Source organism: Falco peregrinus, chromosome Z, assembly GCF_023634155.1.
Source record: "Falco peregrinus isolate bFalPer1 chromosome Z, bFalPer1.pri, whole genome shotgun sequence".
Classification (NCBI taxonomy): domain Eukaryota; kingdom Metazoa; phylum Chordata; class Aves; order Falconiformes; family Falconidae; genus Falco; species Falco peregrinus.
Window position 1 is genome coordinate 5,647,210 of NC_073739.1, and position 25,898 is coordinate 5,673,107.

The following is a 25,898-nucleotide window of genomic DNA, read 5'->3' on the forward strand; positions in this document are numbered from 1 at the left end:
ATCTTCATGGCTGGGTTGTTTGCTTTTGGTTTTGTTTGGTTGTTTATTTTTTTAAATCTGTTTGCTTTTTTTTTTGGGGGGGTGGGGGTGGAAACACCACAAAAAAACCCGAAAACAACCATTTGAGGGAGGATGAGAGTCCATATAGTGTCTCAAGCTCTACTTGGAGCAAAATGTCTAGGTAAAAAGCCAGACTCTGGTTCTGGAAAACCTTGTAAAATAATTTCTTTTGGTGAGAGGTATCTGCTCTTTTCGTTAGAACTGTATAGATGGAAAAGGATTTCCAGTGTGGACCTTAAAACTAGATTTACCTTTTGCTTAAACCTATACTATATGCTAAGTGGAACTATTCCAAAATAATATCTGTTTATTTACAATGTATAGTTATAACTATATATGGACAGATTCTTATCAGTTGCATGAGATAAATGAGAAGTTCTGTAACTGAAATCAGTGTTGTTTTGTTAGTACAAATTAAAGCAAATTCAGATTCCTAACGGTGTATTTCTTAACATTGTTAATTAGTAGATTTCAGCTGTTTGTTTACTCCAATCTCTGTTCTACATGTAAAGCAACCTTAGTAACTCCGAGTCATTTCACCAGAGGTACTCTGGGTAAAAATAATCTGTATCTTGCAGCTAGACAAAATTATTGTTTGGGTTCTCGTTTGACCAGCAAATTATAAGGTAACTGCAGATGTTTGTAGAAAAGGCTTGTGTTGTCTCTGCTGGCTGCTGGCAAACAGATGCAGTGGATTCAACACTGCTTTAGAGCTTTGCCCTTCATTCCCTGATCAGAATTAGAAGAGGCAGAGCAGGCAGTTACCTCAGAAAGCCTTTAGCATTACCTGGCTTAAGATATAAAAGTTGGTTCTCCAATGATGATTACATGCTCTAGAGCAAAATTTAGGGATATAGTTTTGATCCAATCAAATTCTTCTGACAAAGTGAAAAGAAGCTGCCAGAAAAACTACAAGGGGTACTCTGGGTTTATTACACTTTTTACCTCTCAGTGACCTCTAATAATGGGATGAGATTATTTGGATTTCTCATCAGGCCTCTGTCTTGGCTTTGGCTTGCAGATTTACCACCTTCAGTATTGGTTCCTGGCTGTGATGATAGATTTACCTTTCTGACTAGTAAATACAAATACAGTGGCAGGCAGCTTTAAGCATCTTTTCTTCCTTAGGACGAGATGTCTGTGTTGGACGGTTGTGCCTTTTTCAAGGGAACGTAATTGAATGAGCAAGAATTTTCGTATGGAGGTGTTCAGGTTACATTAAATTGACCATTCCCAGTGACACAGACTGTCACAGATAACAAGATCTTTCAAAAATATTGCAACTGTGAGAAAGCAAACAGTCAGGAGAATCATTGACTGATGTTAGCATCATTAATCTGAAATGCAGATAAATCTTAGCACCTGAGGTTGAACTGCGGTGCTGTTCTGTCATGGCAACAGTAGCGAGTAGTTAAGTAAGCAGCTGAGCCCAAAAACTTCAGGACAATGAAAGCTGCATCAAGGGATTTTCAGCACCTAGTAGTCTGCATTTGTGCTTTGGCTAGGACTTTCCAATGTTAATAAGATGTGGGATGATGGACAGGTACCTGGAATGTCTTTGTAGTGTAGTGGAAGACAGGAAACACTAGAGAAAGACTGGAAGCAAAGACGTCTGGTGACACTGAATAACATGCATGGAAATAGGTGCGATGGACTCTTGCCACAAGTGCTGCAACTATTAGTGCAGTCCAGGAGTGCAAGCAAAGCAGTGCTTGTAGTGGCTTACTATAATTCTCATGCTTTATCCACCTTGAAGCACGTTGAAGGCAAAAAAAAAGGATATAGGAGGACATAGTTTTGAAATGGTATCTTTGCAACACTCTTTTCTAGTCTCGCTTGGAATGAGAGACTTACTTATCCCACATCTTAATGAAAAAACCCAAACTAAAAAAGGAACAACGAACTGAGCAGACTTGGGTAACACCTACTATCAAAGTGCTAGGTTTTACATACACAGCTGTTGTGTCCTCCTTTGCATATGTGTGAACTTTGAGGCAAAGAAACCCCTAGTCTGAAATAAAGTATTTATCTCTTAATTTGGGGTCATGACAACATAGAAATAAGAAGTTTAGTAAATCAAAGTTTTTAAAATTCCTGCAGTTTTCCTGGGTTGTTCTCCAATACTGTTGTAAATTTCAGTGGTTCTGAGAATGCCTGAAATAAAACTGCTGAAAACATGCAGTTTTTTAATGTTTCTACACAGGTGCAGCAAGGGCAGCAACCTTGTGAAACTTCTTGCTCTGTGCTGTTCCTGTGTACTACAGAGAATCTCCTCTTTACATATGAAAGAGCACATGTATCTCTCTCCCATTGTATTCAGCCAAAGATGCTGCTGGGTGCTGACATCTCTGCTGTGAATAGACTTCTCTCTGGCAACCATTGATGGCTGTAATGCTGTACTCAATGCAAACTACTAGGCATGCTAGTTTTTGAATGTTCTACTTGGCTGGGTATTTGTAATCACGGGGAGTAGGGAAGGACAGGCAGTGAAAAGTGCACTAGGCTTTACACTTGCTCTGCTGTGCTGTGTCCACGGACTTTAGAAATCTACAATGAGTTGTGTGAAGATGAGGGGTGGTAATCAAGTTGCAGCTGCTGGGTGCGAGAGGTGCTGCTTCAGCATACCAGCTTGTTTCTTCACCTGGGCAGCCATGGCAAGTTTGAGGTACAGGGTACTTAAGACCTCATTCCATCTGCTGCTTTGTTAGTGAACTCCCCTTTCTCTTGCCATTCTCCGTTCCATATCTGGCATTCTACACTCACTTCATTTCAGATTTGGAATCTTTCACAGCCCTTTCATTTCCTTTCTTGATCTCTCCATGTGCCACTAGTCTGTAGGTTCCTTCACCCTTTAGTGAAAACAGCCAGGAAAATATCTTTTTTCATTCTTAAGGGTTTTGATTTATTAAGCATAGAAGCCAGTGTAAGAACGTGCAGAAAATATTTCTCATTCTTTACAGAAGTTCACAGAAAAGATCACTCATTCTTTATAAACTTTAACATTTTCATCTGAAATTTGCTCCAGAAACTAAGCAGAAAAAGCAAGCTAATCCTGGTGATCCATCAGTTACAAGAAATGCCAGTTTTATAAGCCTATCTCTTCTTGGCTCCAACTGAGCAACAGATTGAAATGGTATTCCTCACATAGTTTGTGACATTACTGTGGAAATTACTGTGTGCAATCAGTATATAGTCTGCTGGGTTCTACACTAAAATTCTGTGGTTTTGGGAGAAACACAGATGCACTTCAGAAAGCGCCATAAGACACAGACTAAAAGGAAAATGTCAGTTAGGGATCATGACTCGGAATTCTGAGTTAGATTTCCTTTTTTAAATTATATTATTGAAGAATGTGGGGTTTTTTTCTGAGGTGCTTTCTTTTGGTTTTATGCCAGAAACTTTTATTATAAACCCCTTACAAATGTCATCTAGGCCTCAGTATGTCATTGCTTTAAACTACCACCAATACTACAAGTCATATTTGAAATGGCTTTAGTCAGAACACAGTAACAGAATAGTTGGTCCGTTGACTTTTACATACTCTGAAGACATATAATATTCCATTGCTGATTGTTGTTTCAAAAGCACTTAAATGACTTTGACTCATTAATCTATTTTACAGTCTGACTGAGTATTCTGGATTGCAAAAACTGTACTCAATAATACTTAGCTGAAGCAGAGGGGAGTGTTTGATGACCAAATGCATAGTTTACCAAAATTTAGCAGTGAACAAGGACTAGAATTTCAGCTTCATTTGGAAAAAAACCCACAAAAAACTCGCCAGTGATATACTGGGATGAAGGAGATGGGGAAGAGCCATCTTTTAATCCCTGAGCTTGCAAAGGTTTCTGCTAAACTTTATACAATGCAGTTAATAGGAACAAATTGTGTTCCCATGTAGATTTATGTAGGAATTTAGTGTACAAAATGAGTTCTTATTTAATGAAGTAAAATACTGTGACCTATAATACTTTTTGGCTATTTGAATAAATTTGTTCTGCATTCTCTAAGTCTTGATTTATGTTATTTTTACCATATTATATAAATTTTCAAAGTAATCATGTTTTTCAGGATTGCGTTTATATAAACAGAGTAAAAACTACTTTTGGCAGGCTGTGCAAAGTAAATCTTAGTACAAATAATGTAACAAGGAAGAATACACACCAGCTAAATAATTGATGGTATGATTGTGAAACCTCTCTTGTTCCACAGGGGTAATCCTATAGTTTTAGAATGCTCTCTAGTAGAAGTAATAGAATTCAAGTAATTCTAAACTTTGTAATCTTGCCCTTAAGGATCATGTTTTCAGTATTATTTACTAGAAGGATGTACCGTGGGAAGATATTTGCAAAGTCTATGACAAGGTAACAGCTGAAGCGAAAAGGTCAACGAATTCCTCAGTTTAGTATGGATGATGCCTGCATCTGCAGACAGTGTAATTGTCCCACAGTTTACAAAGGTTAGACAACTGTTCTCTTTCCAGCTTGAAGGTCTGTATTTTTCAGAGCAGTTCAACATAAAAAAAAACCCAAACCATCTTGCAAGTTAATATAATCAGCTTTGTAAATGCTGATAATTTTAAATCCCAGGGGGTTTATGTTTATATATTTTGTCTTCAATTCCTACTGTCAGCTTTTTCTGCATTAGAATTGCTGATTAGATAAGTAGGAATCAAGCATTTCTCCTGAAAGTCTGTAACAGATTTCATGCTCAGTAAGAGCCATGGGTATCTTGAAGGACTGTTCATGGTAATAAAAGTTTATGTAAATGTGTAATTCTGCAGCAAAATTATTTTACTGTGTGACATTTTTGCTGGAAATAACAAAACACTGTTCAAATAGGTTGTAAAATGTATTGTTTTAATAGGGAAAATGGTTAGTCCTGATTTTTTGCACTTAATTTCATTGCTTGCCTGTTCCCTCTGTGATGTTCAGTAAAGCTAAGTGAACATTTTTTATTACAAGTATTTAAAATTGGCTAATTTTGCCATCCCACTTTGCTTGTAGGAATTCTGAGACACACTGATAATTTTCTTGACTGTATTTCCAACTTATAATTAGTTAATATGTCATGTCTGTGGATAATTTTTTTCTGTAACTTGCCTGAAAGCAGTTTATTTGAAGTCCTCACAACATAAAATTAACCCTTGCCCACACAGAATTTACTGTAAGATGCATCAAAGTGTTGAAGTCTTTCTGAAGCTGTGTTAATTTTAGTGGTCTGAAGGCTATCTTATTCTCTGTTCAGTGCAAGATTAAAGCTGACTGCATACAAAAACCACTCAGTATCTGTAATGGTCCTCAAGTGTATCCTGATTACAAATTTGGCACACACTTTATGAAAAAATGAAAACTTCCAATATATGCATGACATTTTCTGTTTCACTGATGATTTATGACTAAATATTCATTTACTGTCACTCATAAATAATGAAAACAAGTGCTTTGCAAATGTGGCTGAGCTTAAATATTACTGACATGCAAATACTAATGCAATGCATTCTGCACAGTTTATCCAGCCATCATTGACCAGATTTGTCTAAGCACAGCACTTGCAGATATAATTTTAAGTAAAGTGACATTTTATTTATACATATAATTACACAAATATTGTTTGTATCTTTTGTACAGAAATTTAAAAAAGGTAACATTATAAAATAGTGACAAGAGATTAAAAGAAAGTTGCTGAAAGAACACATTTCATTAAAGACCCATGATGTAATGCTTTTGGGTGTTTAGAACACAACTTGTTCTCTTGGTTTGTTCAAAAATTTCTTAGATTCATATGACAGAAACCTGCTGCATCCAGCATCCAAGATTTCAGTTCTGGTCTGCACTATACAATATGAGCCTCTGCATAAGATAGCAGCTGTTTCTAATTCATCACGCCAGAGCCTCTTAAAAATGTGTCTTTCACAGTATCATCACCTGATAACTTCACTGGAACGTAAACTTGTATTTTGCATTACACAACTCGACTCTGATGTAAGAGAAATAAACCACGTTAGTTTTAAGTTGTGTTACCCTAACAGAAAAGAAAACTTAACATTGTGCAGAATGAGGTAAAAAACTAAAAATCTGGCAGTACAAAAGGATACAATGGCATTAAAATGTGCCAGAGTGATTCTTCATGACAAGAAAACATGGAAGGATCATGAGATAAGAGGAGCAGTGAAAAGAATCTCAAGTAAATATGCAAATGTTTAAGAACATTTCATGGTCCATAAGATGTCAGAAGATGGTCTATCGGATGACTACAAACATCCAACCCTTCACCTTTCCTGCCATTTCATATTTATTTCTAAAGAGAATTAAGAGCAAAGAAAGTGGAAATAGAACTGTCAGCCTTTAAGATAATTATTTGTTGGTTGAAAATGAAAGTAATTGTGGCAATGTCACTGTTTTTTCTTAGAAGAAGCTACTTATTCCTCCACTTGAAAAAAGTTGATAAATAATGTCTAGAAAATCACTAGATGAAAATTATGCAAATATAATTAGATGTAGATGATAATTATACTATCTGACTTGATTATAGCTGAGACCCATGCATGTTTTCGTCTCGTTTCTGAAGCTTGCAAGATAATCATATAATTTTAAGGGTTGGGAAGGGTTGACTGGATTGGTAAGGTCGACCAGGAATGTTTTACGCATTTTAGATTCACAATTTATTTCTAATTATTCTTTTCTTTTTCTATAGGGATGCCCGCTGCTTCTTCATCAGTTTATTTGCTTTTAGCATTACTCATTCATTTCACATCTGGAGAAACAGAAGTGAGGTTCAGTGGACAAACAGAATTTGTAGTTAATGAGACAAGTACAACTGTTATACGTCTTGTAATTGAAAGGACAGGAAAGCCTGCTAACATCACAGCAATTGTGTCGGTAAGAGACTTTGCCAGTTATAATCTCAGTAAATATTAATATCTTTCTGAAGTTTTGGATGTTGCCTGTTTTTATCAGGCCAGTAAAAAGGAGGGTGTTATTTCACAGGCACAATGCTTAACTTTGAAGAAGCAACACCCAGTTTCTGTAACTGAGTAAATTCCTATTGGCTGCATCAGTATTGTCAAAATAATGATATAAATGTCTCAAGGAGCCAGCTCTTACTGCTCAGGTAGAAGTCCAGACTGATATGCTTGTTTGATTTTCGTTGTGGCTATGAGCTCATGCTGAAAGTGTGGATGTATACCATTTTTTCCTTAATCTAGGTTACTGTAGAACCTGCAATTTAATACAACTTTACTGCTTGAGTCAGATTTCCATATGAATTTTAAAAGTTAGATTGTTCAATTCATTTGGAGATCAGAATTACAGTAGTTTTTCATTATTTCCTGTATTTCTTTGCTGTTACTAATTCTGATCTTGATCGTATTCCCTTGAAAAGTTTAAACCCCTTAGAATGTGCTTTACTATATGTATGTGGAATAAGGTTCTATGAGTACCACATGAGAACACAGCAGTGTACCGGAGAAGGTGTACTGCTTATGAATTTCTGCAGTCTGTAGAGAAAAGAAATTATCTATGTTCCTGCACAATATTTCATTCTCCTGTAACTCAATATGAAAATTATTTGTCTTAGAAATTACAAGGAATAAACATTGATCTGTGGTGTTTTCACACTTCATTAACATCTGAGGAGAAAACCTTGTGAAAATGTGATTGTACTTTGAAATTAGTGGTCTTTACTGGTGTAACAAGTAGAGTAACTTGATTTCCTCATTAAAGACCTGAAATTCCAAAATTTGTTTCTAACATGAATATTTTGAGCAGCTCTTTTAGGAAGATGTTTGTTGCCTGTTTTTGTAAGACCTGTGTGGTAAGTCTAGTGTTGGCTCAGATACATAAAAAGTAGTTGCTAATATATCTGATGATAGGTGAGAGTCAAAAATACCTTCTATACTTGCCTCTTCACTGAACTTCTAATTTCACTGTTCTCAAACAACAAACAGCCTTTTCCACAGTGATTCATTCAAACCTTTAGCGCTTACAAGGCTGGTAGTTCCAGGTGTGGCAGCTATGCTGGTTCAGTTGCTTCTCTCCATTTAGTTTCAGCTTCCAACTGTAAACGTAACCTGGTCCCTTTGCTGTCCTGACATGACTGCCGTTGTAATCTCTCCTCTAACCACCTTAATTACAGTGGAATCAGTGGAATTTTCTTTTGTTGACTGAAATGAAGGCAGGGCTGTTTGTTACGGAAGATTCCATCTTGCCAGCTTTGGTAATCACAGTGTTAATCTATGTTAAAGGCCTAGGCCCCCTTCCAGTCCCTAGAGTGAGACAGGAAGGCAGAGGGCAGTTATATTGTAAGATAAGTTTAGTTCAGGTAGGGTGTTATGAGATACACAAATTTGTGCTAGGAATAGCTTTCCCATTAAAAATCCCGTCATATGGTGCATTATGCAAAAGATACCCAGCTGCAAGGCAAGAAGTCATAAATGGTTCTGAATAAAGTGTCGTGTTTTGTTTTGTTTTCTGTCTTTTCTTGATTACTCAGCAGGGATACAAGGGACTAGTATGTGTACCTTCTGTCCAGAAATTAACTGTATGACAGCAGGGGAAACTGCAGTGCAAAGAACACTGTATGAAGCCTGTTAAATGAGTCCAGAAAAATATAGAAGATAGTGGGGAAAGAAGGAGATGACATTCAGTTTTGTGTTTATTGCAGATTGATGGAGAAGACACAGGAGACTTTTTTGACACATATGCAGCTGCATTTATACCTGATACAGGAACAAACCGAACAGTGTACATAGCTGTCTGTGATGATGATCTTCCAGAAGCTGATGAGACATTCACATTTTATTTGACACTACTGGTAAGTCTCAAGTTTTTAGCTGTTCCCCAGAAAATAGTGGGTAATCGGACACAAATGAGTGATATCCCGTAGCTTTGAATGTAGCTGTACTGCTTGTGAGTCCGAATTCTAGTGAGTAAGAACATAAACCTGGAGACTAGCTAAAATGGTGCTTACTGCTCTTTAAAAGGTTTTGCCATTCCTCTGGGTGTCTGTGTGATGTATAGACGTAGTATAGACATAGCCTGAAACTTCAGCAGGCACTGCATTCAGCTCTAAACATGTGTACTAGAACCCAGAAGAGTTAGATTGTGAAGAGACTCGCAGCCTTTCCTGTTTTCCTGCATAGACTGTACCTGGAAGAGTGGGCAGAAGTAGCAAAACAAAGAGGATGACTTTGAGTCCTCCAGAAGCAGAGGGTAAACAAGACTTACCGAAAACGAAACAAAAAATTTTTAAATAGTTAACAGTAAATCTCTTTGTATTGTTGTGTCTCATAGGAGTCATGCTACTAGAGAAGTTTTTTTAGGTAACAGTTTGTGACTAAGTTTGTTATCGGTTCAGTAAAGATAAATTTTATACTTCATTGCCAATTACTATGCATCTCAGGGAATGTTTACAGTGAATATGAAAATGTGTATTTTCCTTTCCTTATTCCTCAGATCTGTGAAGTTAGCTGATTTTTGTAACATGTAAAGATTTGTTTCCTTTAGCTGATATTTCAGCTTCATAACAGCTTCAAAGTTTCAGTTTTATACAAATGTTAGGGAAAAAAAAGAACAACTTTGGAGTTCCTGACAGTGCTACATGCTTCATACCTAGGTACCCATTGCTATGGTGTCTTTAATAATTGCCAAATTATCATTAATCATTTACAGAATTTGTTTCAAGAACTTTGTTGTACACTGCATTGTGTATTTCCTCAATAATTAAGAATTATTTTGTGCATTCTGTTGCTTTTAATAATTTTTCATTGTAATATATAATAAAAAGACATACAACTTCTTATAAGCTAATATTTATTCTTAAAAGACAGTAAAATCAAAATGTGTATTTTTTGCCCATCACCATATTTAACAGCTTACTTTGTTTTGTTTTAGAAACCATCTCCAGGAATAAAGCTTGGCTCACCCAAATCTGTCACTGTAACAATCTTATCAAATGACAATGCCTTTGGAATAATTTCTTTTAACATGGTATGGCTTTTTATGTGGTATATGTGAAAATTTTAGAAAACATAAAGGTGAAATTGTCAAAGATGCTGTTTAGTTATTCAACTGAATCCCTTGAAAACTGATTCTGAATTACATCTTTGAAAACAACTCTGGAGGTAATTCATACATATGTATGTAATTCATACATATATAGAACTTTAATACTTCTATATGCTTTTTTTGTGTTGAGACATAGCCTGACACCCTCACACTTGGATGAATATGTGTTGCTTATCTTAAATACAAAACTTTTAAAAAGTTGTTCAGTCCCACCACCCCTCATCTGTAAGTTGAGATCTACATAAAATAGGGAAGAAGTGAGGAATAATACCATAGGGAAGTCAAAGATGAGATTTGGAAATCTTGAGAATATATATAGATTTTCCCATCTTCAGTGAGCAATTTTATACTTAACTCTCAAGCTGAGAGAACAGTGTCATGATAATATGCATTGTATGACACTTTCTGTGACAAGACAGTGGTGTGACTCAAGTGGTTGGAGGATATTTGCAGTAATGCAGAGTTTGTGTTAGCAGAACGAGATACTATGCCTTCCTGCCAGTAGAATGGCAGTGTAATCTTTGTAGAGGACTTTCCTGACAAAGTACAAGAACGTGAGAAATTTTTAGCACCATAGTACTAAACCATGCTGCTCCCTCAATTGCTGTAGTTCTTTGAAATCTTTCAGCTACAATAGCTTGATAGACAGAGTCCCTTTATAGCTAGTTATCTAGTAAAGTACTTTTTAATGGAGAAAAACTATTTTTAATGGTTTTAGGAGCTCCTATAAATAACAATGCTAATTTGCCAGTGCTGTGTATATTGACTATGTTAATTTATATAAAAAAATTCCAAAACACTACTTGCATAACTTATGATCATTTTTTTTTATCTGCAATCTTTCAAGCTTTTTATTAGCTGAACTAATTGGTTGCTAGGAGATGTATGCCATAAGTGGACTGGTTTGCAGATTGGATTAACTTGTCTGTGGGAGTTTGGTATTTCTATGGTAACAGTTTCTTCCTTCTGCTTGTGATATTTGATCTGTGCCTGATTGCCTGTCCCTTTTCTTCCTCATTAGTCTGCCTTAATCACAGTGAATGAGCCCAGGGGCAGAAATGAATCTGTGCCTCTCACTTTAATTAGGGAGAGGGGAACCTACGGGACGGTCATCGTAACTTTTGAGGTGAGTTTATCAAAAAGACTTCATACATTAGTCTGTTGGATAAAACTGTGAGATAATCATAACTCATCAAAGTGTTTACTGAAGTGAAAGAGGGGCAAAATGCCTATGGCTACATTTGTTAAATCTGTTTCATGAAATGGAAAGATAGTTCCTGTCAAATGGAACAAATTTTAATTGTCAGGCTTTAATGTGAAAAAAAATTAAGAGATATTAGAGGAAACAGTATTCTCTGTCATTTAGGAAGATATCTGAGGCAGCATTAGTTGGTATTACTAGAAAACAATGTGTATTAATTGTCTAATAGATGTATTTAATATTTCTTTAAAATTTATATTTTACAAATAACAATCTGAGTGACTCTGATACTTGTGCCAACTTTGAACCTGTGTGACAGCTCAGTATTTTGTGAAATTCTGTATCTGTAAGATGGCAGTTTGAATTACCAGAAACTTAAGCCTTTCAGAATAATTACTCATGTTGAATATTTAGGCCATTATCTGTATACTTGATTTGAAAGTGAATAAGTTACTGCCTTTATTGTTTTTTGCTGTTTTTTCCCCCCTATCTAGCTCTAATTCTATTACGTACTTTAAAATTACATGTAAATTCTTTCATATGGATATTTCTTGATCAGTTGTCTGGTCTAAAATATCATCAAGTGTTTAATCTAGACCTGTCAAAATCTCAAAAGATTTGTAGTGGATTTGATTGCGTGAGCAATATAGCATGTATAGTTAATGTACAGCATGAGATTCTATGTGTAATTTATTGCAGATGTTTGGTTTAAGGTCCAATAAATATTACTATCTGCACAATTATTCAGGTCCATCTCACAGTGTAGTTTATATACATATGTTGAAAAAAACTTGCATGATTTAAACACACACACACACACACACACACACACAATTATTCCCTCTAAGGGTCTTCCTAATCTTTTAGGTTTCAGTATTAACTGTAGTTTCCTTAACATCACAAGTTAAGATAGAAAGGACACAAAACCAGTAACTGCTGTTATTTTATCTTGGAACTTATTATGAAATATTAGTGATTTAAATTAAGTAAGAATTAATATTTTTTCTGTTACGTAGAAGAGTCAGTTATGCATCAGTAGATTTTAAAGAGTCTTCAGACCTATATGGAAGTAGTTTTCTTCGTCTTTTTCTGGCAACACGTAATTTCATCAGAGTGGTTACTCTAACTTACTCCATCTGCCAAAAAAGAGCAGATGAATGCCTTAGGCTTGATGTGTGCCTATGAGCAGGAGATGACTGAATAGATAGTTGTAAGCTACACATTTCATAAGGTATTTATTATTACACTTGTACTAGATTTATATTCCTGCTTTACATGTTTATGATCCTAAAAATTAATTCTTTGCAGATAGAAGGTGGACCAAACCCAGCTGAAGAAGACTTAAGTCCAGCTAGGGGAAATATTACGTTTACCCCTGGGACATCAAAGCTGATTTATAATTTAACAGTTCTTGATGATCAGGTAAGAACAAGCTGTCTTCATTTTTGGTTTGGATATGTAGAAGGTTAACTGCTGTTTTGAAAAGACTTAGAGTAAGAAGTTACAAAAATGCTTGATTTAAATAAGTTTAAAAGTGCTTTTGCTTTAATAAAGTGAGGTTAAATTTTGGCTGTGTGGACTCTTATTTTTACTCCTTCTAATGCTACTTCTTTAATTGTCATCAGTGGGTATTTTTAGTTTCTGAACATATTCTGGCCACTCTGACTAGACCTGTTAGGTGCTTCTGGTGTAAATGTATAAATAATCAGGGAAGCACTATACTTTTTTTTTCCAAATGGAATACTGAGGTCCTTGTTGTATGGCCAAGGGTGGTGGTATTGAATGAGATGCAGGTTTACCTATTAGACTGTCCTGTCTATATTTAACTTTTTTGTATTTCTATTTAAATGAGCTCTGCTTTTCCTTAATCGTGTGCCTTGCAAATTCAGGCTATCCTTTCTGTCTTTATTATTTGTTTAGGCAAAAGGAACCTGATCATAACATTGCTTACATAATGCATTTTTGATTACATCCTCAGTGATCCCAGTGCAGCTCCTCTGCCTTCAGTCAAAAGTGCTTAAGAATCTAGTTTATTGTTTGTTAACTCAATGGGCTCTCACTTATGTGAAAAGCAGACATGTCTGTCACTAAAGAAAGAATATAACACATTGAATATTCAGAGGGAAAAAATAGGTTGAAAAATTTTGTATGTTTTTATATATATATGTGTTTCAAGGTAGAAATGTATTTTTAAAAATACTAAAAAATAGGTAACATTCCTAAAAGAAACAAGCAGTCTTGTGAAGAGCATGAACAGTAGGTGATAGATGAAAATTTTCAATTTTTAGTTTGGTTTTTGAAAAAAAATGTTCATATGTTGTAAGCCTTTCTGTTTCAGAGTAAACAAAACATTATTCCACTTTTCAAGTCATTATTTTACTTTTTCTTATGCTTTACTGGTTTGTTTATATTTTAATTTATAATAAGATGAGGGGGAAATAGGGGAACCGAAATAAGTACATATGATACAGAACAACTTAATAAGGAAATTCACAATAAAAAAATGGTAGCAAAAAAGTGCCTGTCTAAGAAGTGGGCAACTTTAAAGCAATTTTTTGCATAGTTCTAAAAAGTGGTTTTCCACATCTATTCTGATATTTTCAATGTTAAGAGGCTGTGACAGACTGGCATATAGAAGCATCTCCTTCAGATTAAATGTAATATTCTGTGACTTAAACAAAGAAAGTAATTGGTAGGCTTCCTGGGAGGATTTGATTTTCTGTCCTCTGAGAAATGTGCTCAAAGTTCTGGTTTTTATAGTTTGATCTGTACAACTGTGGCAGGTCCACTCAGTGAGTCTTACACAGACATACATGAAAGGTTAATTTTATGTAAAAAACCCTTTATTAATGGTAATGATGATGATGGAATTCACAAGAATCCAGTGTTACTCTCAGAACTTAGCTTGAGCTTTTAGGATCTGAAGTTAGAAAAAAACATGAAACAAGTATTTTTCTGAATTAGATAGCCTTTTCCCTACAGAAGTAGGGGACCGCAGATCTGATCTTCACAGCACTACATTTATTGTAATTTTATTGGATACATTTCCGTTTTTAGTGAGGAGTAATGGAAGCTTTGTTAAGAGAAGATGAAAGAGGCAAAGCAGCACTGGAAATCCTTTATACAGTTGTCTTTGAAGTTTGACTGTTTTTTTTTAATTGGTCAATCGTGGTGCCATTAAGAACTCCAGAATAACCCATCTATATGACACATCAAGATGTAAATTACAACTACAAATATGGATACCTTTTGACTGTCTCTTAAATATAGATTTTTATGGTGCAAGATGGTATATATTAATTAGTGAACTAAACAAAATGTCAGTTAACATCTATTCTAATAAGGTAAAATGACTGTGTTTTATCTCAGTATAGGAGGGAGGTGACTGAGAGGTTCCAGATCTCACGCTGACAAACCCCCCCTGCATTAGTCAACAGCATTATGCAAGTTTAAGCGCCACAAGCCAAACAAGGGACAGAATTGGCATCAGCTATAAAGGCAGTTGCACGCCCACTCTCTTAGCTCTAGAAAAGGATCTGAGGGTGGCCAATTAACAAATGAGTGTGAAAGAGAAGAAATATTGGACAGCAGGGTTTTCAGATCTTTTTAGTTCAGTAAACAAAAGTACATGAAACGGATTTGTCAATTTTATCACAGAATATTACCATTAGTAAAAAAAAAAGTAATTTTGTCAGGAATTCCTCTCAGAAGCAAATAATACTAGATTCCAGGAGTCCACAGCAGGAATGAGATGTAAAGATCATGAATATGTTTTTAGTAATTACTTTTTACCCATATATATTAATAAAATAATTGTATTTTTCAGTTAAATAGGTTTAGCAAATCAAGATTTATGGAATAAAATGTAGTAACATAATGCAAAAATCTCATCCTTAAGTTCTGTAATTTACAGTTTATAAGCCTTTCTTTATTGTCTCTGAATGAGATATTGGAGAACAAATATCTAAAATTGAAATATAGTTTCAAACAGTCATTTTGTAGAAATGCCAAAGCCTAATTAGTTGCTAAGCACTAGAAAACACTTTCTCAGATTTGCAATGGAAATTTTCTCTGGGGGTGTGAGTGTGTCAGAACATAGGAAATATATACCCTTTTCCAGTTGTATAGGAATGGATGGGCCAAGGTAGGTTGTGACCATAAGTTGTTCCTGTATTTTCTCAGGCATGCTTAGAGGTAAATCAGTACCAACATCAGAAAATCAAGGTATATCTAAATAACTGGGAGGAACATTTGTTTCCAAATAGAGGTGGCTTCCAGAAATAGAGTTTGGATCTCCTCATAGTCTCAAGTTGGAAAGATCTAGCTTTTTCTGATTCTTGCCTAGTTTTTGTTTTGCTTTTGTTTGGCTTTCCACCCTTTCTCACATTGCCAGAACACAGAAGGATGGTTTAGAAAATTGAAGCATTCAATCATAAGAAAGGATTTTCAGCCAAAGTTAAAAGCAATACTTATCTCCTGTTTATTTTAATATGAAATGAGCTGTAAAGTTTGTATTATTTCCTTTTTCTGCAAAATGTATTTCTCAGTAAGTGTTCTGCATGTATTTGAAATTTGACTTACACCCAGTTGCTAATATTGTTTTTCCAGGTACCTGAAAATGATGAATTGTTTTGTGTTCATCTGAAGAGCGTGGAGGGAGGAGCTGAAATCAACCACACAAGAAATTCTGTTCAAATTAATATTAAGAAAAATGACAGTCCTGTGCGTTTTGTTCAGAGTGCTTATATGGTGCCAGAGGAGGCTGATGTGGTAACAATTCAAGTGGTTCGTGGTAAGGATGTCAGTGGAAAATTAATTGGACCTGATGAAGATGAAGTCTCTGTCAGTTATGCCATCATAACTGGGAATTTAACAGCACATGCACAGCTTAATGTAGACTTCCTAGATCTACAGCCAAATACAACTATCGTTTTCCCACCTCTAGTTCATGAAGCGTACATGAAATTTAAGATCCTTGATGATGCCATACCAGAAATTGCTGAAACCTTTCAGATTATACTTCTTAAGGACACGTTGCAGGGAGATGCTGTTTTGGTTAATCCATCTATCGTTCATTTCACCATCCAACCAAATGATAAACCCTATGGAGTACTATCAATAAACAGTATCCTGTTTGCTCAGACGGTTATCATCGATGAAGACCAAATTTCAAGGTACTACAGATCTTCAAATCTAGTATCTGGTCAGTTTTTGGCATTATTAAGCATCCTTAGGGTTTCATTGAAAGTAATTATAATATCACTACTGAAAATATAATGAAGAAATCAGTTAGTGTTTTATTATTATCAACTGTATCTACAAAGATTTCAAGGAAGTGGGAATGTCTAATTATACAGGAAGTATTTCAGTATTTATGAACTGTATGTAAAAGATGTAAGTTTAACCACATCATCAGAATACTGAAAAACCTTAATCTAAAGGCAGGATCGGTGAGGCCATGATATTCCACACACCAGTTCGTCCAAGTGGGAAATAGATTTCTGGCTTGCTTTTGTGCTAATCTTTGTATTTACTATATAGAAAATCAGTCTTTCGTTAAAAAAAGCCCATCAAACGTGTTGAGTGTCTCCTGTGAAATACCTAATAAAAATAAGTTAAATATTTGTAGTTTTACATAGAGATTAAAATCAAAGCTCTGTACAAATTTTACAGGCAGGATTGATACACAATATTGACAGTCTCATTAAAAATGTCTGCTGCTATCTACTGATGATAGTTTATCCTCAGATCATCATTAAGCTATCATACTGTGAACAATTTGAAAGAATATTTTATAGTATGTAGAGTCCAGCATTTCAGTATTCATCTTTCTTTCTTATACACAGTAAAGAAATTAACGTTGCTTTCTAGATTATTCTAAGTCATGATTCCTAGACTTTTCGTTACAGTCATGTTCTTGTCATATGCAGGAAACATGGCATTTCCAGTACCTTAATATTTTAGTACAGAGGCAAGTAGTTAATTCAGAATCATTATTTAAATACTTGTCTGACAACTCTATTTTGAAGCAGTTTTTAAAAGGGTGCAGAAATTTAATAGTGAAAAAGATTTCTGAGATTTGACATGTATTTCTTGAGACAAATGTCAAACATTGCAAGCCTCCACGTCTTAGTACCTTTCTTGATGTAAACAAAGTTCTAACAAGTATCTTTAGAGACATTACAGAGAGCTCATGAATAAGCACTCAAAGTCTTACATTTGTGTTATGATTTCACAGGCTTTAAGCACTGACTCGAATGTCAGTTGCAGCAGTTAACATTTATTCCGCTTAAGTCAGTGTAAATCCTTCAGGGGACTGATAACTAAGCAAGCCAATATTAATTATAATGTCATGTTGTGGATTTTTATTTTCATTCAAAATTGTAGGTTTGAAGGGATCACAATTGTAAGAAATGGTGGAACACATGGAAATGTTTCTGTTACCTGGGTTATAATCCGAAACAGCAGTGATCCCTCACCCGTGACTGCCGACCTCGTTCCAGAGACCGGGGAGATATGTTTTGATCAAGGGCAGATGCTGGTAACACTTCCTCTGAACATTATCAGTGATGACATACCAGAAGAGGCAGAACCCTATCTTCTGAAACTCTTAGCTCACACAATACAGGGAGGTGCAGAAGTCAGTGAACCATCTGAGGTAAGTTTGCTTTTAAAATTCTTTTGGGGAAGGTAATAATAGGTAATAACTGGAGGCTTTACCAGTTTTGGTAACATTCATTGATGGGCTAAACTGGCTAAAGGGTTTGGGCTTGCATATAAATCAAACAAATCAATCCTTAATGTAATCTTAGTATACAGAGCCGTATCCAAAGTACTTGGCTTAATATAGTATGCAAACCCAGACCTTTTTAATGTGGTAGCATTCAGCTTACATGATTTTCAACATACCTGGCATTGCATAAATGCTGTCTTGAGTGACTGCTTGCTAACAGAAGGCAGGAAAATTATTTTCACTTGCTCATTTGCTGTCTAAATGGTGATTTGAATGTTTTACACGGAGTAACAGCTTCAAGAGGGGAGGGGTTGGTGGCTAAGACGGTAACCTCTGAACTGTTAAATAAAGGGTGGCTAGCATTGCTGACAATTTTGTGACTCAAGTGCCTACTTTGTCACTCTCAAAAGTGGTTGGAATGAACCTTGTGAATAAAATGAAATTTTTCACAATCTGAAACATTTTGAAATTATTCAGTTTGGCTGCTGAACCAAAAAATCAGTGATTCAGAGCTCATTCTGGCACATGGATGATGCATAGTGGGAAAGTTGCCACGGTCAGTGTTGTGCTGCATGTGTACAAAGCATACTTTGGGGCTGTCAATCTGATTTCTTTCTTGGGTGCCAAATCACTAAGGAGAAAAATGTATGGTGACAGTCAGGACATGCTTTTGTGAAGGCGTGAAAACTATGGTTTATAGTAACTTTAGCATAGAGTAAGTGTTCCTGTTTTCTATTTTGCAGCTTCTGTTTTACATTCAGGACAGTGATGATGTTTATGGCCTAATAAAATTTTATCCTTTGGAGAATCAGAAGATTGAAAGTAATCCAACGGGGCGCTTTTTATCCTTGAGTTTTGCAAGGGAGAGAGGAACAGTTGGAGACGTGCAGTTGGTTTATACTGCACTGTATATTCCTGCTGGACCTCTGGATCCTGAGAGAGCGAAAGATGGCATTCTGAATATGTCTAGAAGAAGCATTCTCATGTTTCCAGAAGGAAAAACACAAGATACTTTAAATATACCAGTAAGAAGTGATGCGTTTCTTCAAAATGGTGCTCATTTCCTCGTACAGGTATCTCATTTCTATTTTGGAGTGGTTTTTTAGCTTCTGTAATATAAAAGATATAATTTAGTAATGGCTCCTTCCCTTTTAACATAATTTAAATGATCCTACCTGTTAAAAAAAGGAAAAAAAGTTATTAGCTGTGTAGCTAAGAAAAATTTCTTATTTAGAGACAGCTTCCACTAATATGCTGCAAAGAGCTTTATTCCTGATAATTATTTATTATTACACCATTTTATAAAGATAGACTGCTGTAACAGGATTCAGGTATTAATAATATAATTTAACAAAACCAGATCAATGTTGCAGAAGTTAGTTACCTTTGGAGGTATGTTTCTCTGTCTGCCTTTCAATTTAACCAAATTAATGCTCTTAACATTAAATTTCATAAGCATGACAAATTCTATAAATTACACGTAAGTAAATAGAAAATAAAAATACTCAACCTTGTCTTATATCTAATTTATCTATAAATTTGTCCAGAGAACTTGAAAAGTATTTTTGCCAGTTTTCTCTGTATATGCTTTTTTGGGTCTTCTCATCTTTTTTTCTGTTTGAATTTGTAAGAAGGGAACTTCTGTTATTGATAATTAAAATTGGCTCATAAAATTCATTAAAGCTGTATTTTTGACAGAAAACTGGATTTTCAGCAAAAATGTTTAAAGAAAGAATTTCCACTTTCTAATGAAGGCTTTGATTTTTCACTGGAGAAAACCCAATTTATTTTTCAGACATACTACTGTTGAAGATCATGGGCATAGTAATTACTATAGGTTATACTTATTTTCTCACCTGCAGTTAAGACTACCCCACAATCTCTACTTCCTATGGTTAGCTATTGCACTCTGGTCATCTGGGATGATGAACCCAGCTAACAATCTTAATACACAGAAAAAGGGATGAATTGGCACATCCAAAGCACAAACCAGAGAGGCATTTCTTAGTTCCTTTTAATCTTTTTATTTTAAGTCAGAGGTCTTTAGAGTTTTCAAATTAAGATGTTGATATTAAATCTATAGATTAAAAATTTGCAAGGTTTTGTCTAACTTACAGCCTACTGAAGATGTTTTAATTACTCCTGGTACCCTGAAAAGGTTTGTTCCCTCCACCTCCTTCCCCCAACATTCTCTTAAAAAAAAAAAAAAAAAAAAAAAAAGGTGAAGAAAGTTCATTGTGAGAACTATCTTACTGCTTTGCTAGTATGCCATTTTTTTTTTGCATTCACAGTTAAATAGGGAATTGCATTCTGGAGTGCTAGAATAGGTTAATATGTTTTACATTTGCATGAAATCTGAAAGATCTACAGAAGAATTGAGATATCAAATTCCAAGCTGCTTTTAAATGATACATTATAAATAACATTGCAGTGTGGACTATGGAGAAGACACACATATGGTAAGTATTTCAGAATGCAGGAACTTTGCCTGGCTTTTCAAACTGCGGATTCCAGGGAGGCAGGGGGTGCATGTTCTATACTTTCTCCGTGAACCATAAAAATCTTTTTGTTTGAATAAACAAAATCAGGGGGCTTTCCAGCACAAATAATTCATTTAGAGAAGGAAGAAAAATACCCCTATTTATCACTATGACAATCCTTCCACATTGTGAATAAATGATAATCTCAGTGAACATGTTTAGAATGAGAAGATTACAGAGTTTGTACTAGGCACAATAAAGGATCAGCTCAGGAATCAGGGGAGGAGGAGTGGAGGAGGAAATGAAGCTTAAACACAAGTAGAGAATGGATAGAGGAACTGGAGAAGTGAGATTAACATTCTTTAGTGACATCTTCAATTAAGTAACCTACTGTAGTCTGAGGAGCAGGTTTTGGTACAGACAGGAAGATTAACTAATTTAATAAAAAACTGGTCGTTATTGTTCAATTCACAGTGCTTTCTTTTTTTTTCTTCCTTGTGAGCTTATTTGCTTTAAAAGGGAACACCAAACTAAAAATAAATAAATAAATAAATAAATAAATAATCGGTTCTTCATTAATTATTACTTTAATCTCAAAGTTACTATCCAGGATCAGAAGCACTTAAGGTGAATTGTTTCAGCTGTGTGGTATTTCAGAAACTTTACTGAGCTAACAACCACACAGTGGACCACCTCCACACTGTTAATTGCAGGACCAGGGGCTACTTTAAAAGAAAGTTTAGAAAACAAGCAAAACAAACAGCCCCACCATCTCTTCCTCAGACTCTCAATAACTAGCTGGTATGGTTGAGAATCAGTTACTGAATAAAGTATTTGTAGAACAGTTCCATCTGTCATCAAATAAAATGTGCATGAATATTTTTGTGTGTTACCCAACCAATGGCAGAACAAAGTGTGTTACAGCCCAAGTATTTTGTATATATTGGTTTTAAGAATTGAAGGGATTTAAAACTCATCAGCTGAAATAGTGATTCACAATCACTATAAGGATTTAAGTAAGGCCACTTCCCCGTCCTCCAATAAAACCTTCATATATGATAACATCTGATAACTCCAAGCCAAAAACATTCTTGTGGGAATTAAAAGGTGGTTGTCATTGGTGGTTCATGCACTAGCGGAATGTTTGCAGAAATATATGCAAATCAGTTATGGATACAGTTATTATAATGATGCATGTAGACAGAATCACATGGTATAAGTTGTATTTGAAAGAAATATTTAAACAGGCAAGTCCTGCTTTCCTTACTGTGTCAGTACTGCTGCGGGGTTTAGTGACTGACATCTCTTTTTCAAAGAAAGGGTAAATGTTTTCCTATTTCTTAGTATAAATAAAAATCAGAAATATGTTAACACAAGAGGAGAATACAGTTTTGAAATACTGTACTGATTTTCAATTCTGAGTGCAATTCTAATATATTAGTTATTACAAACAGTGAAGTCCTTAAAGTTGTATGACAGAGGAAAGAAGATTGGATCATTCTTTGGCTTCTGGTTCGAGTGACTTCAGCAGATCTTTATCAATGCATGACACAAAAAATGAAGTTTGAATGATACCTGGGCCACTTGTCAAATCAATACTGTTATTCATAGGTCTAGTAATGAATCAACCGATCTAGAAGATTCGTTGTCCCACTACATACATTTAGCTGTGTATACAAACATGATTTGTCTGAGAGGTATACCATTCTGCTGCCAGATATGCACTTAATTTCTTTGATGCAACATCTTATACATTTTCATTGCCTGTAAGAGAAATTTCTTCTGGAGATATTTTGCTCCCTGTGTATGGAACTTATTCTGAAATGTCAGAATTGGTACTAAGGCTTTTGTTTCTCAATTTTTTCTTTCTTTTTCCTACAGCTGGAAAAAGTTGAGCTGGTGGATAGAATTCCTCTAGTCCCACCTCTGAGTCCTAGATTAGGCGAGATTCGAAATATTTCTCTGAGGATCACTCCAGATATTGCAAATGGAGAAATAGGCTTTACTAGTAATCTTCCAATTATTATTTCTGAGCCAGAAGATTCCCCCGCTACAGTGGTAAGTAAACCTTTTTATATTGTCCCTTTGTATGGTAAAAGCAAAGTTTGCTATATTCAGGATAAAATTGGAAGTTAATGTGAGAAAAGTCCTTCCTCTAAAGTACTGCCTGATCCCAAATATTCCCCTGCTTAAAACACAAACAAACAACAACCCCCACCTCCACCCCCAAAACCCCACATGCTTGTAAAATTAAGGTCTGAAATAGTATTAGTCATTATCAGAAAAATGAGGTTGATCTTTGCTTTCTCTGTAAACATCTACAACTGATTAGGTCTTGATGTTCACACAGAAGATACTGCAGACAGATTTAATCTGTCTCACCCACGACAAAGGTAGTAACGTAAAGTGGGACTGATATCGCTTCTAAATTTCCTCAAAATCTCTGTGCATCTTGTAGTCGACTGACTTACATGCAAACAAAAAATTTGGCTCACTGGGTGTGTTTTCCAACAATTACACTTTTTAGCTTTCTAGGAACCCAAAGGAGTATTTTCAAAAGCATTGCCATCCATCTGAGTGCTGTAGTCCCAGCTGAAGAAACATTTAAAAAATTTTTTTTTTCATACATTTTCCCTTTTTTCTCTGGTTGTCTTCACTGAAATTTTCCCACAAATCCTGACTCAGATAACTTGTTTCTGATTCTCAGATTAAAACTGCTAATTTCCTTAAGCAGAGTACAGGTCGTCACTGTACTATAACAACCAAAGTAAAATTATGGTAGTCATATCTAAAACCTAGCTTGTGTCTTGGTGGGGTGGGCAGTGATTATATCAGTCATACCAGGCTTTTTGTGTTCATAGTTGCTTAGTGATTTGTCATATTAATGATCTGCCCTCTCCACTAAGTATACAACTGATAAATGGTTAAAAGGATAAGATTCAATACATATTTTTGTTCATATACTGTCTTTGATTTCATGTCTTATACATCAGTATGAATAAAAAACCAAGCTGGATATTTCGAGGTTCATACTCAAATAGCAATTTGAAAGGGAGTAATTGTTTCTGTATATAGTTTTACAAATCACAACAAACTCATGTGTTTCATAGGTTTCCATTGCATTGCATCGAGATGGGACTGATGGTCAAGCAACCGTGTTTTGGAGTTTGAAACCCTCTGGTGTCAATCAAAAGGCAGTAACACATGATGATATAAGTCCTTTTAATGGCTCTGTTGTTTTCTTATCTGGGCAAAGTGATACCACAATCAACATTACTATTAAAGCTGATGATATACCTGAAATGAATGAAACTGTGTTATTAACTTTGGACAGGTATTGTACCCTAATCTTTATACATATGTATCAGTTGAAATACTCAATTTATATATAACAAATTAGCACAGTATTAATTAGGTTGCGTTGGCTGTATTGGGTCGATAAGTGCCTGAAGGAATATTAGGTCCTTTGTTCAGACTGTGTATGGATTCTTCTTTGACTGGAGATCAATGTAAGAACCTGTGTTGTATTTATCATTTATATGACTTAGTTTTGTTTATATTTTGATGAAAATAATGTATGCTATTTAGAACGTTACTTCTGCTTTGATCTTTAGTTATAGCACATAACACATATCTTTTCAGAAAAGTAATATTTAGTGAGATAATGAAGAAAACTGTAGTGAAGTGTAGAAAGCAATAACTGTTTCAGTCCAAAATAGGATTATAGCTATGTGTCATTGCAGAATTAGATCAGATTTTTATTTGTTTGACCTATGCGTTCCATATTGCTTGCTCTTAATAATTAGATACTTCCATCACAACTCCTGGGTTCCAAAATGGCCCAGTGTGACCACTACCACACACTTCAGCTATAAAGAGAGCAATAGTGTTTCTGAAGCACAGTGTTGTAGTCTCCCTTTTGTGTGAGATCGGGATTATAGGATAATTAAGGCTGTGAGGGACCTTCAGGAGATACTATTATCTGCATGTGAACACTACTCTGAATACTTGAATTAGTTCATATCCAGGAATGTATTCTCTTTTTGATTTACTAGCAGGAGAATCTTGGCTATGTATTCTGTCCTGCTTACAACAACTCAGTTGCATATATAGTTTAGAAATAGCCTCACTTCCACTACCTCCTGTTAGTCTAAGGTCCATTTTCCCACTTTTTCTGGGAACATACTAATAGGTGCCTGCCAGCTTCCACATCCACATTGAACATCTACTACTTACACCGTCCTTACCTCATGCAGAAGTGTTCTTGGCCTACATAGGAAGTGCAGACTAGCCCTTGAGAACTTCAACACTGGACACCTATGTTGATTACATACTAGCAAACCAGCAACCAGCTGTTCAAGCTGTTGCTGATGCTGTTTTGGAAAGCCTGCTTTTTGAACATCATTCTGTCACACAGGGAAAGATGTTACTCCACTGCAGGGTTGTCCAGCTTCTGTAGAAGCTGGCTGGTGGATGCATCTACTGCAGAATGAGTTATTTCATTCTACCTTGGCTACCCACTGCCTTGAAAACACAGTCCTGTTCAAGACAAAAACAAATGGAGAGTACTGCAAGAGTTCTCTGCTTTCCGTCCTGTGGATGAAACTGGTTTGTCTCAAGGAATTGATTAGAGTCTCTGGCACAAAGCAGGAAACTCAGATTAGAAATGGTGATAGAAGTTGTGAAGAAGTTATGTAAGGTGGCCAGAAAATCAAATTGGAAGGTTAGGAAACAAGCAAGCAGAGGAAGTAGAAAGCATAAAATACTAAATGTTTAAGTTCTGACAGCTCTCCAGAGGTGTGTAACTAGAGCTTCCTGGCACTTATTCTGAGTAGTAACCCTAGACTGTGCCTTGAAAATGGCGGTGCAGTAAGGATTGAACTGGCAGTTGAACAAACGTAACCACTGTTCTGCTTTTACTGTGTGTAGTGGGAGTAGTAGGTTCTGCTGATCATGAAGTGGTTGGTAAAAAGTGTGCCAGCAGTAAGCAGCTTTCCCACACTTGGCAATGTCAGAGGGTGAAGCAAGGGACAGGTGGTCTGGCCTGGAAAAAGAAGTAAAAACGAAGAGGAGGTAAAATCTGAACTTTTCTTTAGACATGGATAGTCTCGCTAAAGGCTATGAGTGAAATTTGGCAACTTGAACATTAGCAGAAGCCAAGAATGAGATGACTGCAAAGATATCCATTCAGTACTGGAGATGACTCTTCAAATCAAGGTTGAAGGATACTGGCAGGGTTATGTGTGTAACCTTGTGGTATTGCTTTCTGCATAGTTTGTGTTTTCTGGATGAACAGAAGATGTTAGTTTCCAAGGCTGGCAGCCAGCACCTCACAGCAGTAGTGAATTTGCATGAAA

General features: G+C 35.6%; 1 protein-coding gene across 1 annotated transcript in view; it reads left to right on the forward strand.

Moving 5' to 3' along the window:
- The window catches only part of ADGRV1 (adhesion G protein-coupled receptor V1), a 291,184-nt gene that overhangs the window by 4,954 nt on the left and 260,332 nt on the right, over nucleotides 1-25,898 (forward strand). The window contains exons 2-11 of the mRNA XM_055791141.1: nucleotides 6,757-6,941; nucleotides 8,725-8,874; nucleotides 9,954-10,049; nucleotides 11,149-11,253; nucleotides 12,637-12,750; nucleotides 15,937-16,502; nucleotides 17,716-17,986; nucleotides 18,805-19,134; nucleotides 22,423-22,599; nucleotides 23,652-23,875. Of these exons, the coding sequence (XP_055647116.1) occupies nucleotides 6,757-6,941; nucleotides 8,725-8,874; nucleotides 9,954-10,049; nucleotides 11,149-11,253; nucleotides 12,637-12,750; nucleotides 15,937-16,502; nucleotides 17,716-17,986; nucleotides 18,805-19,134; nucleotides 22,423-22,599; nucleotides 23,652-23,875 (2,218 nt within the window). The remainder of the gene's footprint in view (nucleotides 1-6,756; nucleotides 6,942-8,724; nucleotides 8,875-9,953; nucleotides 10,050-11,148; nucleotides 11,254-12,636; nucleotides 12,751-15,936; nucleotides 16,503-17,715; nucleotides 17,987-18,804; nucleotides 19,135-22,422; nucleotides 22,600-23,651; nucleotides 23,876-25,898) is intronic.